General features: G+C 38.2%; 1 protein-coding gene across 8 annotated transcripts in view; it reads right to left on the reverse strand.

Annotated features, from left to right (window-relative positions):
• robo2 (roundabout, axon guidance receptor, homolog 2 (Drosophila)) overlaps positions 1-13450 on the reverse strand; it is a 1173428-nt gene that overhangs the window by 54355 nt on the left and 1105623 nt on the right. For 5 of the 8 annotated variants that reach the window (XM_034168368.1, XM_034168366.1, XM_034168369.1 and 2 more), the window contains 3 exons: positions 13084-13211; positions 12108-12380; positions 8107-8232 (listed from right to left, as the gene is read on the reverse strand). In XM_034168368.1, the coding sequence (XP_034024259.1) occupies positions 8107-8232; positions 12108-12380; positions 13084-13211 (527 nt within the window). The remainder of the gene's footprint in view (positions 1-8106; positions 8233-12107; positions 12381-13083; positions 13212-13450) is intronic. The other 3 variants (XM_034168373.1, XM_034168372.1, XM_034168374.1) reach the window with 1 other exon arrangement.

The following is a 13450-nucleotide window of genomic DNA, read 5'->3' on the forward strand; positions in this document are numbered from 1 at the left end:
GTATGAGATTAACTCAAAGATCTAAAACTTTTTCCACATACACAATATCACCATTGCCCTCAAATATTGTTCACAAACCAGTCTAAATCTGTGATAGTGAGCACTTCTCCTTTGCTGAGATAATCCATCCCACCTCACAGGTGTGCCATATCAAGATGCTGATTAGACACCATGATTAGTGCACAGGTGTGCCTTAGACTGCCCACAATAAAAGGCCACTCTGAAATGTGCAGTTTTATCACACAGCACAATGCCACAGATGTCGCAAGAATTGAGGGAGCGTGCAATTGGCATGCTGACAGCAGGAATGTCAACCAGAGCTGTTGCTTGTGTATTGAATGTTCATTTCTCTACCATAAGCCGTCTCCAAAGGCGTTTCAGAGAATTTGGCAGTACATCCAACCAGCCTCACAACCGCAGACCACGTGTAACCACACCAGCCCAGGACCTCCACATCCAGCATGTTCACCTCCAAGATCGTCTGAGACCAGCCACTCGGACAGCTGCTGAAACAATCGGTTTGCATAACCAAAGAATTTCTGCACAAACTGTCAGAAACCGTCTCAGGGAAGCTCATCTGCATGCTCATCGTCCTCATCGGGGTCTCGACCTGACTCCAGTTCGTTGTCGTAACCGACTTGAGTGGGCAAATGCTCACATTCGCTGGCGTTTGGCACGTTGGAGAGGTGTTTTCTTCACGGATGAATCCCGGTTCACACTGTCCAGGGCAGATGGCAGACAGTGTGTGTGGCGTCGTGTGGGTGAGCGGTTTTCTGATGTCAATGTTGTGGATCGAGTGGCCCATGGTGGCGGTGGGATTATGGTATGGGCAGGTGTCTGTTATGGACGAAGAACACAGGTGCATTTTATTGATGACATTTTGAATGCACAGAGATACCGTGATGAGATCCTGAGGCCCATTGTTGTGCCATACATCCAAGAACATCACCTCATGTTGCAGCAGGATAATGCACGGCCCCATGCTGCAAGGATCTGTACACAATTCTTGGAAACTGAAAATGTCCCAGTTCTTGCATGGCCGGCATACTCACCGGACATGTCACCCATTGAGCATCTTTGGGATGCTCTGGACTGGTGTATACGACAGCGTGTACCAGTTCCTGCCAATATCCAGCAACTTCGCACAGCCATTGAAGAGGAGTGGACCAACATTCCACAGGCCACAATTGACAACCTGATCAACTCTATGCGAAGGAGATGTGTTGCACTGCATGAGGCAAATGGTGGTCACACCAGATACTGACTGGTATCCCCCCCCAATAAAACAAAACTGCACCTTTCAGAGTGGTCTTTTATTGTGGGCAGTCTAAGGCACACCTGTGCACTAATCATGGTGTCTAATCAGCATCTTGATATGGCACAGCTGTGAGGTGGGATGGATTATCTCAGCAAAGGAGAAGTGCTCACTATCACAGATTTAGACTGGTTTGTGAACAATATTTGAGGGAAATGGTGATATTGTGTATGTGGAAAAAGTTTTAGATCTTTGAGTTCATCTCATACAAAATGGGAGCAAAACCAAAAGTGTTGCGTTTATATTTTTGTTGAGTAGAATGTAGATATAGTGGACAAACCATGTGTGATGTCACCCATAGGTTTTCTGAACAGCTGGTTTGGGTTGGTGTTGGATGTTGCTATTGAGGCATTGCCTGACTCCTCCTAATTCCCCACTGATTCATAAATATGTAAAGAGCATGTGGAGCATGAGTATGACTGGCACAACTAGTCCGGGATGAACGAAGTCCAACCATGTGCACCTATATCAAAGTTACCAAGCTAGCTAAGGTTAACAAGCAAGGAATTAATATATTTTTTGGGGAATGGGTGGTTTTTATAACAAGTGGCTACAGCCTCATTACACAGGGTAACTAATGTCATCAAGCTACTGATACCTGATAATTAGTGCTCATGGTGCTAACATACAAATTAGCCAATTCATTCATTTTCTATACCCGCTTACTCCAATCAAGGGGGCTGGAGACAATCTAACAGTCATAGGGCATGAGGTGGGATACACCCTAGACAGGATGCCAGTTTATCACAGTGCTACATATAGACAGACAAACTCTCACATACAAATCTACAGCCAATTTAGAGACACCTGTTCACCAAACCTGCATGTCTTTGGAAGTGGGAGGAAGCTGGAGCCCCCAGAGGGAACCCACACAAACATGAGGAGAACATGGAAACTCCACACAAAAGGACTAGGTGGGAAGCAATCCCATGATCTTTCTTGCTGTGAGGCAACAGTGCTAACCACTAAGCCACTGTGCTTCTCATATACAAATTGAAGTATATTAAAATTTCACTCTATGGAAATACTGAAGCACTGACTTCTTAGATGGTCTGTTATTACAAATAACAAAACAGACAAACATATAATCATAGGCACTGTAACTGACCCCTCGCAGTTGTCTGATGTGTCTCCGCATAAAAGTCACATGACCGAATTAAGCGGTCCTCCCATCAAACTCTGAGTCTCCATTTCAATGTATGTTCAAAGTGTGGACTTAAAACTATATACGAGATTTTAAATTCTGTTGATAGGCCTAGTATAACTTGAATAATAATACATGCAGAGCTTTTTCCTGAATATCATTGTAATTTTTGGTGTTTGTACTTGCTGAAACCCACACCAAAGGGGAGTCTCATTTCCTTATTGAGTAAGCACCATCAAGCTGTAGGACAGAGGTGAAAAAAAGCCACCAAAGACAGGCAAAGGTGCCAACACTGCCTCCAGGTGGACAACAGGAGGAATGGCAAAGTGTCAGGCCTGTGACATGTCCAACACAAGACAGAAAGGTCTTGTGTGGGATAGGAATTCTTTTGCTGAGTGGCACAAATAATTTGTGTGCAGTCTTATTGTTTTGGAAATAGTTGTACAAAAATGCCTGAAACATTTCCCACATTTTCCAAATAGTACATTTATACATATATTTTTTAAATTAACAATTTATATTTGCATTCTAAGTTATAACAATGGTTTGTTAAACATGTTTGTGGTTATTAAAAAAAACAAAACTTTGTTTTTCGGTAACACTTTATATTAACTGCATGCTATAAAGCATTAATAAAGTGTAAGTAAATGCTTAAATAACTACTTGTAAAACATTTACAAAGCATTGTTTTTATTAGCTAGTCAATGGTAAGAACATAAATAGATGGCTTAATAATTATTAATAACAAAATATGTAATGTCTTTATAAGACATTTATAAATGATTTTAAATTCTCTATAAATCATTTAAGAAAAGATGATCATTAATAGTTCCTCATTAACAAATGTAAAATCGCACACTATTCATTAGTTATAAAAATACTTTACAAATCATATTTTTATTGTCTTTACATTTTTCCTCACAAATTATTAAGCCTTTACTAAGCATTAATAAACCATTAGTTGATGCTCAATGTATCAGTTATAACATTTGCAAAGATTGCATTAACTACTTGTATCATTAGTTAATAATGTACAAACCTCAAGTCTCTTTCCCCATCACTATAAGTATGCAGTTTTAAAGGCTTTATTTATGTACAAATTCTTCTTTCAATATATGAATAAACCTTAACACAATCTCAAACAGTTGACCAATTCACTTTTATATGTCCATTTATAAATGCTTATCAATGTATTAGTAAACTTAAAAATATTGTTATAAAGCCTTTACAAGCTGTTAGTAAAGTATTTGGTGTAAGCTTAACGAAAGTGACGGTTAAATTTGCAATTTTAACTCATTTGTAGATGCTAATTACATATTATACTCAGAGTCACCAACAGTTGACCAATTCACTTTTATATGTCCATTTATAAATGCTTATCAATGCGTTAGTAAAATTAAAAATACTATTATAACACCTTTACAAGCTGTTAGTAAAGTATTTGGTGTGAGCTCAACTAAAGTGATAGATAAATTTGCATTATAACTCATTTGTAGATTCTATATATTATGCATATTATACACAGAGTCACCAACAGTTGACCAGTTCACTTTTATATATCGTTCAGAAATAGTTATCAATGCATATTTTGTTTTGAGGAACTGGTATGGCGGTATTAGACGAGGAGTGCGGATATTCGCCGTGAAATGTTAAAATGATGCTCGGTTAGGAGGTGGTGTCTATTTGCGAGGAATTGAGCCGCCATTAGTTGCTAACCAATGGGTAAACGTGGGTTCAGAATTAGGGATGTCCCGATCCGATCACATGGTTGGAAATCAGGCCCGATCACGTGGTTTCATACTTGATCGAAATCGGACATTGCATCCCGATCAGGAATCCAATATAGATTTCATCCTCATTATTTTGATCAGCACTATTTCAAGCTCATTACTGCAGATTAATGGGCCTTTCACGCGTCGGAAGCATCAGAGGCGTCAAGAATCGGTCTAAAAAGCATTATTTTCAATGAGACGTGTTGCTTTTTAGAGGCGTCAGAAGCGTCGCGTCAAAAGCCAAACTAAAGCGATGCTTCTGACAGGAGCACGCATTGCCGCTTGTCAGCAGGTTGACGTGGTCAAAGTTCCACCCAATCTTTTTTTTAATTTCATTTTATTTTTTTATTGAACAAAAGAAAAAACATAAATTCAACCCAATCCAACTTTCAACGCTCTGAGCTGTGACATAGCTTTGCGCTGTCCAATAGGAAAGATGAGTCGGGCCAAAACACGGAAGACTAGTGGCAGAAACCACTGATCTGTACAAAACAGGAGCAGTTTTCTGAAGAAAAATCCTCAGAAATGTTTTTTGTTGTTGTTGTTTGTTACCTCAAAATTTCTGATTACTGTTTAAAAAAAAGTTTAGAACACTTGTAATTAAAAATAGCTAAATCAATAAATGGTTCTTTAGAAACCTTTCATCTGTAAATTAAAACCACCTGTTATTTCATTATTTATTTATTTAACATAAGGAACATCGGACATTTATTTTTAGACAAATAAAATAACATGGGAATTTGTACATTTTTAAGTCTGGTAGATTATTACTTGATTGTTCAAGCTACCTCAAGGAGAAGTGCACTGTTTAAGTGATAAATAATAAAATAAGGTGATTAAAATAAAAATACTATATATTTAACATTTGTTCATTGTTCATTCAGTTTTTTAAAGTATCGGATCTGGACTCGGTATCGGCAGATACTCAAAATAAGATGACTCGGAATCAGATCGGGGCCAAAAAAACCTGATCGGGACATCCCTATTCAGAATGGGTCGTCGTTAGCCGCTAAGTGATAGCAGCTAATTGGCTAACTGGTCTTAAAAAAACTAACAAGGCTTTACATCCGACAATATAAACTCACATCGATCAAGTGGATAGCCTCTCGGATGGAAACAAAGCATCCACTTGATGATTTTCAACCTTGGAATACGTTAAGCAGTTAGGTTTAGTATGACAACGGTTAGCCAATGCAGCTTTAGCTTAGCTTTCACTAACACTTACGCACATAGCTGATTAACCATCGTTTTCAGTGAGGTGTCCGCTGAAAGTGTGTGTGAGAACACCAGTGATTAAGCAACATTAGTCCATACGGTCCGAAAAATGGTTAAAACCAGTTTTTCATTTTAATCTTTCTCCTCGGACGTTCATCGTCAATGAGAACAAAAATAGGAAGTGTCGTAGGACACCTTCCTCGCCATTTTAATTTGTTGAACAATTGCGTGAGGTGCTGCCATCTTTCAGTGATATAGTATCATTTGCATGTGGTGTTGCAGCCATTTGTCAGCGAGGTAAATAAAATCACATCTTATTTGGTTTGAAAAAAAACATAGGGTTCGGGTGAATAAAATATAAAATAAATAAACGATTGGGTGGTAAAAATTTAAAATAAGAAAGTGAATTAAGTAAAATAAAAATAAGGACTAATAAATAACAAGAATAATAAATAAATAATTAAAAATAAAATAATAATATTAATAATAAAAATAAAAAAAATGGCACTGGGAAAAAGCGCAATATGAGGACCTCCTTACCTGGAGGTACAGTATTTGAGAAAGCTAAAAAGGAAAAGAGGAAAGAAGTAGAGACAGAAGAGGAATGTGATGAACCACTAATAGGTACCGTACCAGTTCCTCAAAACAAAATATGCGTAATAAGTATTTATGAATGGATATATAAAAGTGATTGGTGATTCTGTGAAACGCATATAAATAGCATCTACAAATGAGTTATAATGCAAATTTATCTATCATTTTAGTTGAGATCACACCAAATACTTTACTAACAGCTTGTAAACGCTTTATAATAGTATTTTTAAGTTTACTAATGTATTGATAAGCGTTAATAAATGGACATATAAAAGTGAATTGGTCAACTGTTGCTGACTCTGAGTATAATATGTAATTAGCATCTACAAATGAGTTAAAATGCAAATTTAACCGTCACTTTAGTTAAGGTCACACCAAATACTTTACTAACAGCTTGTAAAGGCTTTATAACACTATTTTTAAGTTTATTAATGTATTGATAAGCATTTATAAATGGACATATAAAAGTGAATTGGTCAACTGTTTGAAATTGTGATTAAAATATATATTAAGCATATACAAATGACTTATAAAACAAATTTAATCACCACAAGGATATTACAAATACTTACCTAATGTTCAGTTAAGGCTTATTCATACATTGAAAGAAGAACTCGTACATAGATAAAGTCTTTAAAACTGCATACTTATAGTGATGGGGAAAGAGACTTTAGGTTTGTACATTAACAAATGATACATAAAGTATTGAGGAATAAGGAAAAGTAGTTAATGCAGTCTTTACAAATGTTATAACTGATACATTGGGCATCAACTAAAGGTTTATTAATGCTTAGTAAAGGCTTAATAATTTGTGAGGAAAAAATGTAAAGATTCTAAAAATATGATTTGTAACGTATTTTTATCACTAATGCATAGTGTGTGATTTTACGTTTGTAAATGATGAACTATTAATGATCAACTTTTCTTAAATGGTTTATAGAGAATTTAAAAATCATTTATAAATGTTTTATAAAGACATTACATATTTTGTTATTAATAATTATTAAGCCATCTATTTATGTTCTTACCAATGAGTAGCTAATAAAATAGCTTTGTAAATGTTTTACAAGTAGCTATTTAAGCATTTACTTACACTTTATAAATGCTTTAATAATGCTTTACAGTGTGCAGTTAATATAAAGTGTGACCCTTTTTTCTATTCAGATTTTTTTTTGTTTTTGTTTTTGTGTGAATTTAGTATGTCAGAATGAAAGAAAAACTGTAAAGTCACATAGGTGAGGTTGTGCTGAAAAAAACGACACCAAACAAGGCAAGGTAAACAGTTTTTTTAAGGTAAATTCTGAAGGTAAAACCAAAAGTAGTCAAAAACGGGCAATTATACCTTTGACCCCAGAGAGTTAACGGTTCATAAGTAACAAACATGGTCAACTCCACAGCTAGTGGGCAATCACTAGCAGAGGTGGCTAGCAGTGACTATCTGGACGTGTCACACATTAGCTGTCACTAAAAGTGACCACACTTCAAATTATTCATAATGTTACCACTTAAAACAGCTTATATTGAGTTATAAGGAAGTCCCCCTCCCATTTTGTATATAGATGTTTTGAATTGGTAAACTTGCAATAGCGACCAAACTTATGAACTGTACCAGGATGTAAACACATTTATTAATGCTGTAATGTTGTCCATTTTTGCATGGGGTTATGGGGACTGATTTCTTTTTTGGAGCCAGCCACAAAAGGCCATTCAAGAAACTGCAGGCTTTGGCACTTCAGCATTGGTTTCGGGGGTTGAAGCTTTGTTTCAATATGCTGCTTTTAAAAACTCCAGTAAATCCCAATATCCTACTCCACAAAATGGGAACCATTGTAATCACAAGCTAATTCCACTGAATAAACATCAACATGTAATGAACATTAAGCAACATGAAGTGAGTGAGAAAAGGGGAGTGGGGCTGTGCAAATAATGTGTCAGTGGTATACATGCAAGTAACAGATCAATGAAACCATGAACAAATCAGTCAATCATAAACTCGGCCAGTGGGACCCTAGAGACAACCCACTGGGCTTTGTTTAAAAAAAAAAAAGTCTTCTGTGGAAACCAACCTGAGAGACTGCCGCTTCGCTCTGAGCTGTTGTGAGAGCTGGTGGTGCTGAAATCTTGTGATTGGTTGTGTGGTATTCTATTAGACAATCCGTCGGCCAATCGGTAATCAGGAATGAAAAGGAGTGCTACAGTGGAGGTTAAAGGGCAAAAATCACAGTGGTATCAGGTGACTGGCAGTTAGCATAAGCACATGCAATCATGCAGTTAGGGCATTTAGCAAGCATTAGACACACAGGAAAGTTTCTCTGCAGGGCTCATACAGTCAGCAAGCTATCTGAAATGTGGATTTATTGTAGAAATTACACCTGTTGGGGGAAAACATGGGACAAACCACAAAGGACCCTTTCTTGATGATCTGTGAAGCATGATCAACAGTGCATAGTGCATGTGCATTTGGTGTGTGTACAAGTACATTCTGCTATTCCCTGGGAATAGCAAAGGATAAATAGAGCCAATCAGACAACTGAGTCAGTGGTTCTGTTTAATTTCTGTAAGTAAATCCATATAACAACTGCATATTCATTTCTGAAATTTTGGGTTCTGGTAGATACACATAAGGACCAGCGAGCCTCCTATTTTAGGCCATCTTGCCATTTTTTAATATGCACAATGGCCATAATATAAAATAAAGACAGACAAGCTTACCATGTTCTGGTAATGAACCCACTTATGTAAGGTGTATCTAAAAAATGTTCATTATAAATATCAGGAAAACTTTGTCCTCAGCTTTAGACCAGGGGTCTCATTTATCAATTATTTGTACACACAGATGTACTTGTGCTTAAACATATGCATATGAACATTTCTACGCAAAATGTAGACTTTATCCATTTCTACTTTGAATTAGGAATGTATGTAAATGTACACACATACCTGACCATTCAGCATCTACTGGCAGAAGAATGGAACTGCAAATACAATGTGTTGCTGCAGTCATAACATACATCCTCATCCATACATGTTCTTTATTTCCTCGAAGCACACAATTAGTAATTATGTTGCGTTGGAAACAGACGTGCACCCTCACTGAGATAAAAACCTAACTTGTGTGAACTAAACAGCAGCTTTTTGACCTCATCAGTAAATAAATATTAAATAAAGATTATTTATAAAACACCTCTATCTTTGCCTGTTACTACAAGGCATGAATAGACCCCCACCCCACGTTTTTTTTTTTTTTTTTTTAATTTCATGAAAAATAGGCCCACATTATTTTTGCTGCTAAAATTTCATTTAGAGATTTTATCTTCAAGACAGCAGCATGGTGATATGACAGGAGCCCATAGGATTCTGGGGCAACTGTAATGGCGAGAGGAGAACATTCAAGAAGGACAATCAAATCTGTAGCAATCCACCAATCAGGGCTGTATGGTAGAGTGGGCAGATGGAAGCCACTCAGCAGCCCACCTGGAGTTTGCCAAAAGGCACTTGAAAGACTCTCACACCATGAGAAACAACATTCTCTGGTCTGATGAGACAAAGATTGAACCCTTTGCCGTGAATGTCATGAGTCATGTTTGGAGGAAACCAGGCACCATCCCTACAGTGAAGCATGGTGGTGGCAACATCATGCTGTGGGGATGTTTTTCAGGAGCAGGAACTGGGAGACTAGTCAGGATTGAGGGAAAGATGAATGCAGCAATGTACAACCTCAGACTGGGGCGACAGTTCATCTTTCAGCAGGACAGTGACCCTAAGCACACAGCCAAGATATCAAATGAGTGGCTTCAGGACAACTCTGTGAATGTCCTTGAATGGCCCAGCCAGAGCCCAGACCTGAATCCGATTGAACATCTTTGGAGAGATCTGAAATTGTCTGTGCACCAATGCTTCCCATCTAACCCGATGGAGCTTGAGAGGTGCTGCAAAGAGTAATGGGCAAAACTGCCCAAAGATAGGTGCTCCAAGCTTGTGGCATCATATTCAAGAAGACTTGAGGTGCATCAACAATGTATATGTTTTATTTGCTATTTATCTTGAATACAGTTGAAAAAATAAAAAATAAAAATAAAATTAAATAAAATAAATAGAACTTTTTTATGTTATTATATTGTAGAATTTTGAGGGAAAAAAATAAATTTACTCCATTTTAAAATAAGGCTGTAACAAAGAAAAATGTGGAAAAAGTGAAGTGCTGTGAATACTTCCCGGATGCACTGTGTGTGGATAATATGCGTATATATATATATATATATATATATATATATATATATATATATATATATATATATATATATATATATATATATATATATATATATATATATATATATATATATATGAGGTCTGTTAGAAAAGTATCAGACCTTTTTATTTTTTGCATAAACCTGATGGATTTGAGTCACGTGTGCTTGCATGAACCAACCTTGAACCTTCGTGTGCATGCGTGAATTTTTTCATGCCTGTTGATTGCGTCATTTCCTGGAAAAAGGAAAAAGACGACTGGAGCAGCGCCGCATCAAACTTTGCCAGAAACTGGGCGACAGCCAGGTGGAAACCATTCGGATGATTCAGACGGCTTTCGGTGATGATGCTTTGGGCATCACACAGATTAAGGAGCGGTACAACCGGTTTAAAGATGTCCGCACAATGGTGGAGAGCAAGCCACGCTCCGGTCGGCCATCAACATGCTGAAATGACCAGATCATTTCCAAAGTGAATGCTGTGATGATGTGGGACCGTCGTGTGACTATCCGAGAAATTGCGGAAGAGGTGGACATCAATACTTTTTCAGTACATTCCACTGTGACAGAAGATTTTGTCATGAAAAGATTGGTGGTGAAATTCATGCTGCTGCTGACGATGGTGCAAAAGCGCCTCCGTGTTGGAAGTTTCACAGGACATGCTGTGACATGCCGACCTCTTCCACAATTTCTCGGATAGTCACACGACTGAAAAGTAACCGAAACCTGTCTGAATCATCCGAATGGTTTCCACCTGGCTGTCGCCCAGTTTCTGGCAAAACTTGATGTGGAGCTGCTCCAGTCGTTCCGTCTTTTTCCTTGAAATGAAAATCTGCCGAGCGCACTGCACGTCCTCACACATTGGCTGCTTACTAGAAAATTATGCAATCGACAGGTGTGAAAAAGTTCACGCATGCGCACGAAGGTTCAAGGTTGGCTCATGCAAGCACACGTGATTCAAATCCATCAGGTTTTTGCAAAAAATAAAAAGGTCCGATACTTTTCTAGCAGACTTCATATATATATATATATATATATATATATATATATAACACCTGGTCATGGCTGGATTATGGTGAAATGATGTGCTTTCCACTTCTGAATTATTGCTCCAACAGCAGTCACTGGAACCTAAGCCTTCTGTAACCAATGCCATCAGTATATTTTGCAAGAATAAGATTACAAAGATCTTGAGAAAGCTCTTTGCTTTTATACACATTTTTATAGGCTATCAGTTGGGACTTAACCAATTTGTCTTGACAAGAAGCAGGATTGCGTTCTAATTATGGATGGATTCCAGCTGGTGTCGTGGCTTTCCATGCTTTTTTGCACCTCTTTCTTCAGGTTTTCAATATTTTTCCTTGTGTCATTTCGCATTATTACACACCAACATCTGGTGAAAATTTAATTTCAATAGCACCTTTGGAAATGTATTTCGAGAGAAAAAGGGTGATGTGTAAATCCTTATTTTACCCACTGCATATATAAAACCGTTGCCAACATTTTCCAGTAATGAACCACCTTTGTTCCTGGGTTGTGTCTCTCTCTAACTACTGGCTACATTGTAACTTTGTGGCACTTGAACCCTTTTTCCAGAGACCTGGCCTTGACTTGGACTTGGACTTGATTTTGGAATAGTTGAGACCAAATTGAGTCTTTGAAGGAGGTAAAATCAAGTTGAGATCAAGACTGGACTCATAATAACAGTAATGTGCAGAGAACGCTCTGTCCGTATTTTATGCTAAGCATAAATGAGCCTTCAGATGCTAACCTAAACATATGAATTGTTTTGCTTGCAGTTTCTCAGTTCAACTTACTGTTATTACATGAGTTTTTGTCTGGCAGGGAGTAGCCCAAGTTAGCCATCTCCTGCTTTGCCTGGAGTGAGGCCTTCCATTGGGATTCAGGCAGATCCACAGCCAGCTCATGGATGCTATTGGAGTGGAGTATCTGGGTGGTGGCATAAGGAGTGGCCTGAGATCCTTGTCCAGGACTGTTATAGTTGGCCTTTGTAGTGAAGTCTATGCTGCTGTAGATGGCTCCATCAGAGAGCATGGTCCCTGTTTTATCCCCTTGCCCACTGGGGAGATCTGGAAAACACACACAGAGAAGGTTCACACTACTGCAGCTCACTTCTAAGAGATTTCTTTTCGTTACATGGAAGACTAGTCTTCTTATTACTCCCTCCTCATGTGGAGATATCTCACTCCCCTCTCTTTTGTTTGATATATTTAAGAAGTAAAATACCTGCATGAGCGTATGTGATGGGACTGAAAGAGAATGAAATAAAAACTGGAAAAGAGTGAGCAGACCCTCTGGAATGCCTGCTTTGCATATCCACTGAAGGGGAGATGATGTAGAGTCGTGGCGGAAGTGTCCGCATCTGCGCCAGTCAAGCTGTGCCTGTCCTTCATGACTGGCTGCTCAAGACCATCCTTTTTGAGCAACCGTCCACCCCCTGCTCTGTGCCTCCTCTGCCTGTCTCTCCCCTCACGTTCTCCTGCTCTGAGGTATGGGCTGTGACACCAGGCTGCAATATTACTGAGCCTGCTGACAGCAGACGCCCTGCTGTTAATGCTCTACCTCACCTCCGATGTGATATATGCAAACAAACACATGCAATATTCATATATGTATGCATTCCTGCAGCTCTGTTAGTAATGAAAATATGATGATCAGGAGATCCTGTGGAATATGAAGCAGGTCAGACAATAAATGTTAATCTTTAATGATCTCTTTCTAATCTCTGAGAGTAAATTGCCTGGGAGATTACCACAGCAGACCTCCACTCACCTCCTCGGCCAAAGTTGCTCAGGTCATTGGGTCCCCCTGAGTTGCTGTTGACAGGCAGACTGGTAGCTGGCCAGGAATCTGCTAACCAGGGGTAACCTGGGTCACTTGCATTCAGTAGTCCTGGCCGGCTATGTATAAACACAGGGTTGAAAATTAATTAAATCTAACATTAAATATAAGATGTAAATTCCTTTAACCTCAAATGTCCCTAATATATTGTTAGAAACATGTACTAAAGGTAGAACTTTTAAGTCTACTTTGTAGGGTTAAATGTGAATAGAGTTTCATGGTAAACATCCTTGACATGAGCTTATTTGTCAGTTTCATCGGCATTTATGTATTTGTCTGTCTCTGTCTGTCTGTCTGT

This window comes from Thalassophryne amazonica, chromosome 4, assembly GCF_902500255.1.
Source record: "Thalassophryne amazonica chromosome 4, fThaAma1.1, whole genome shotgun sequence".
In the NCBI taxonomy this organism is placed as follows: domain Eukaryota; kingdom Metazoa; phylum Chordata; class Actinopteri; order Batrachoidiformes; family Batrachoididae; genus Thalassophryne; species Thalassophryne amazonica.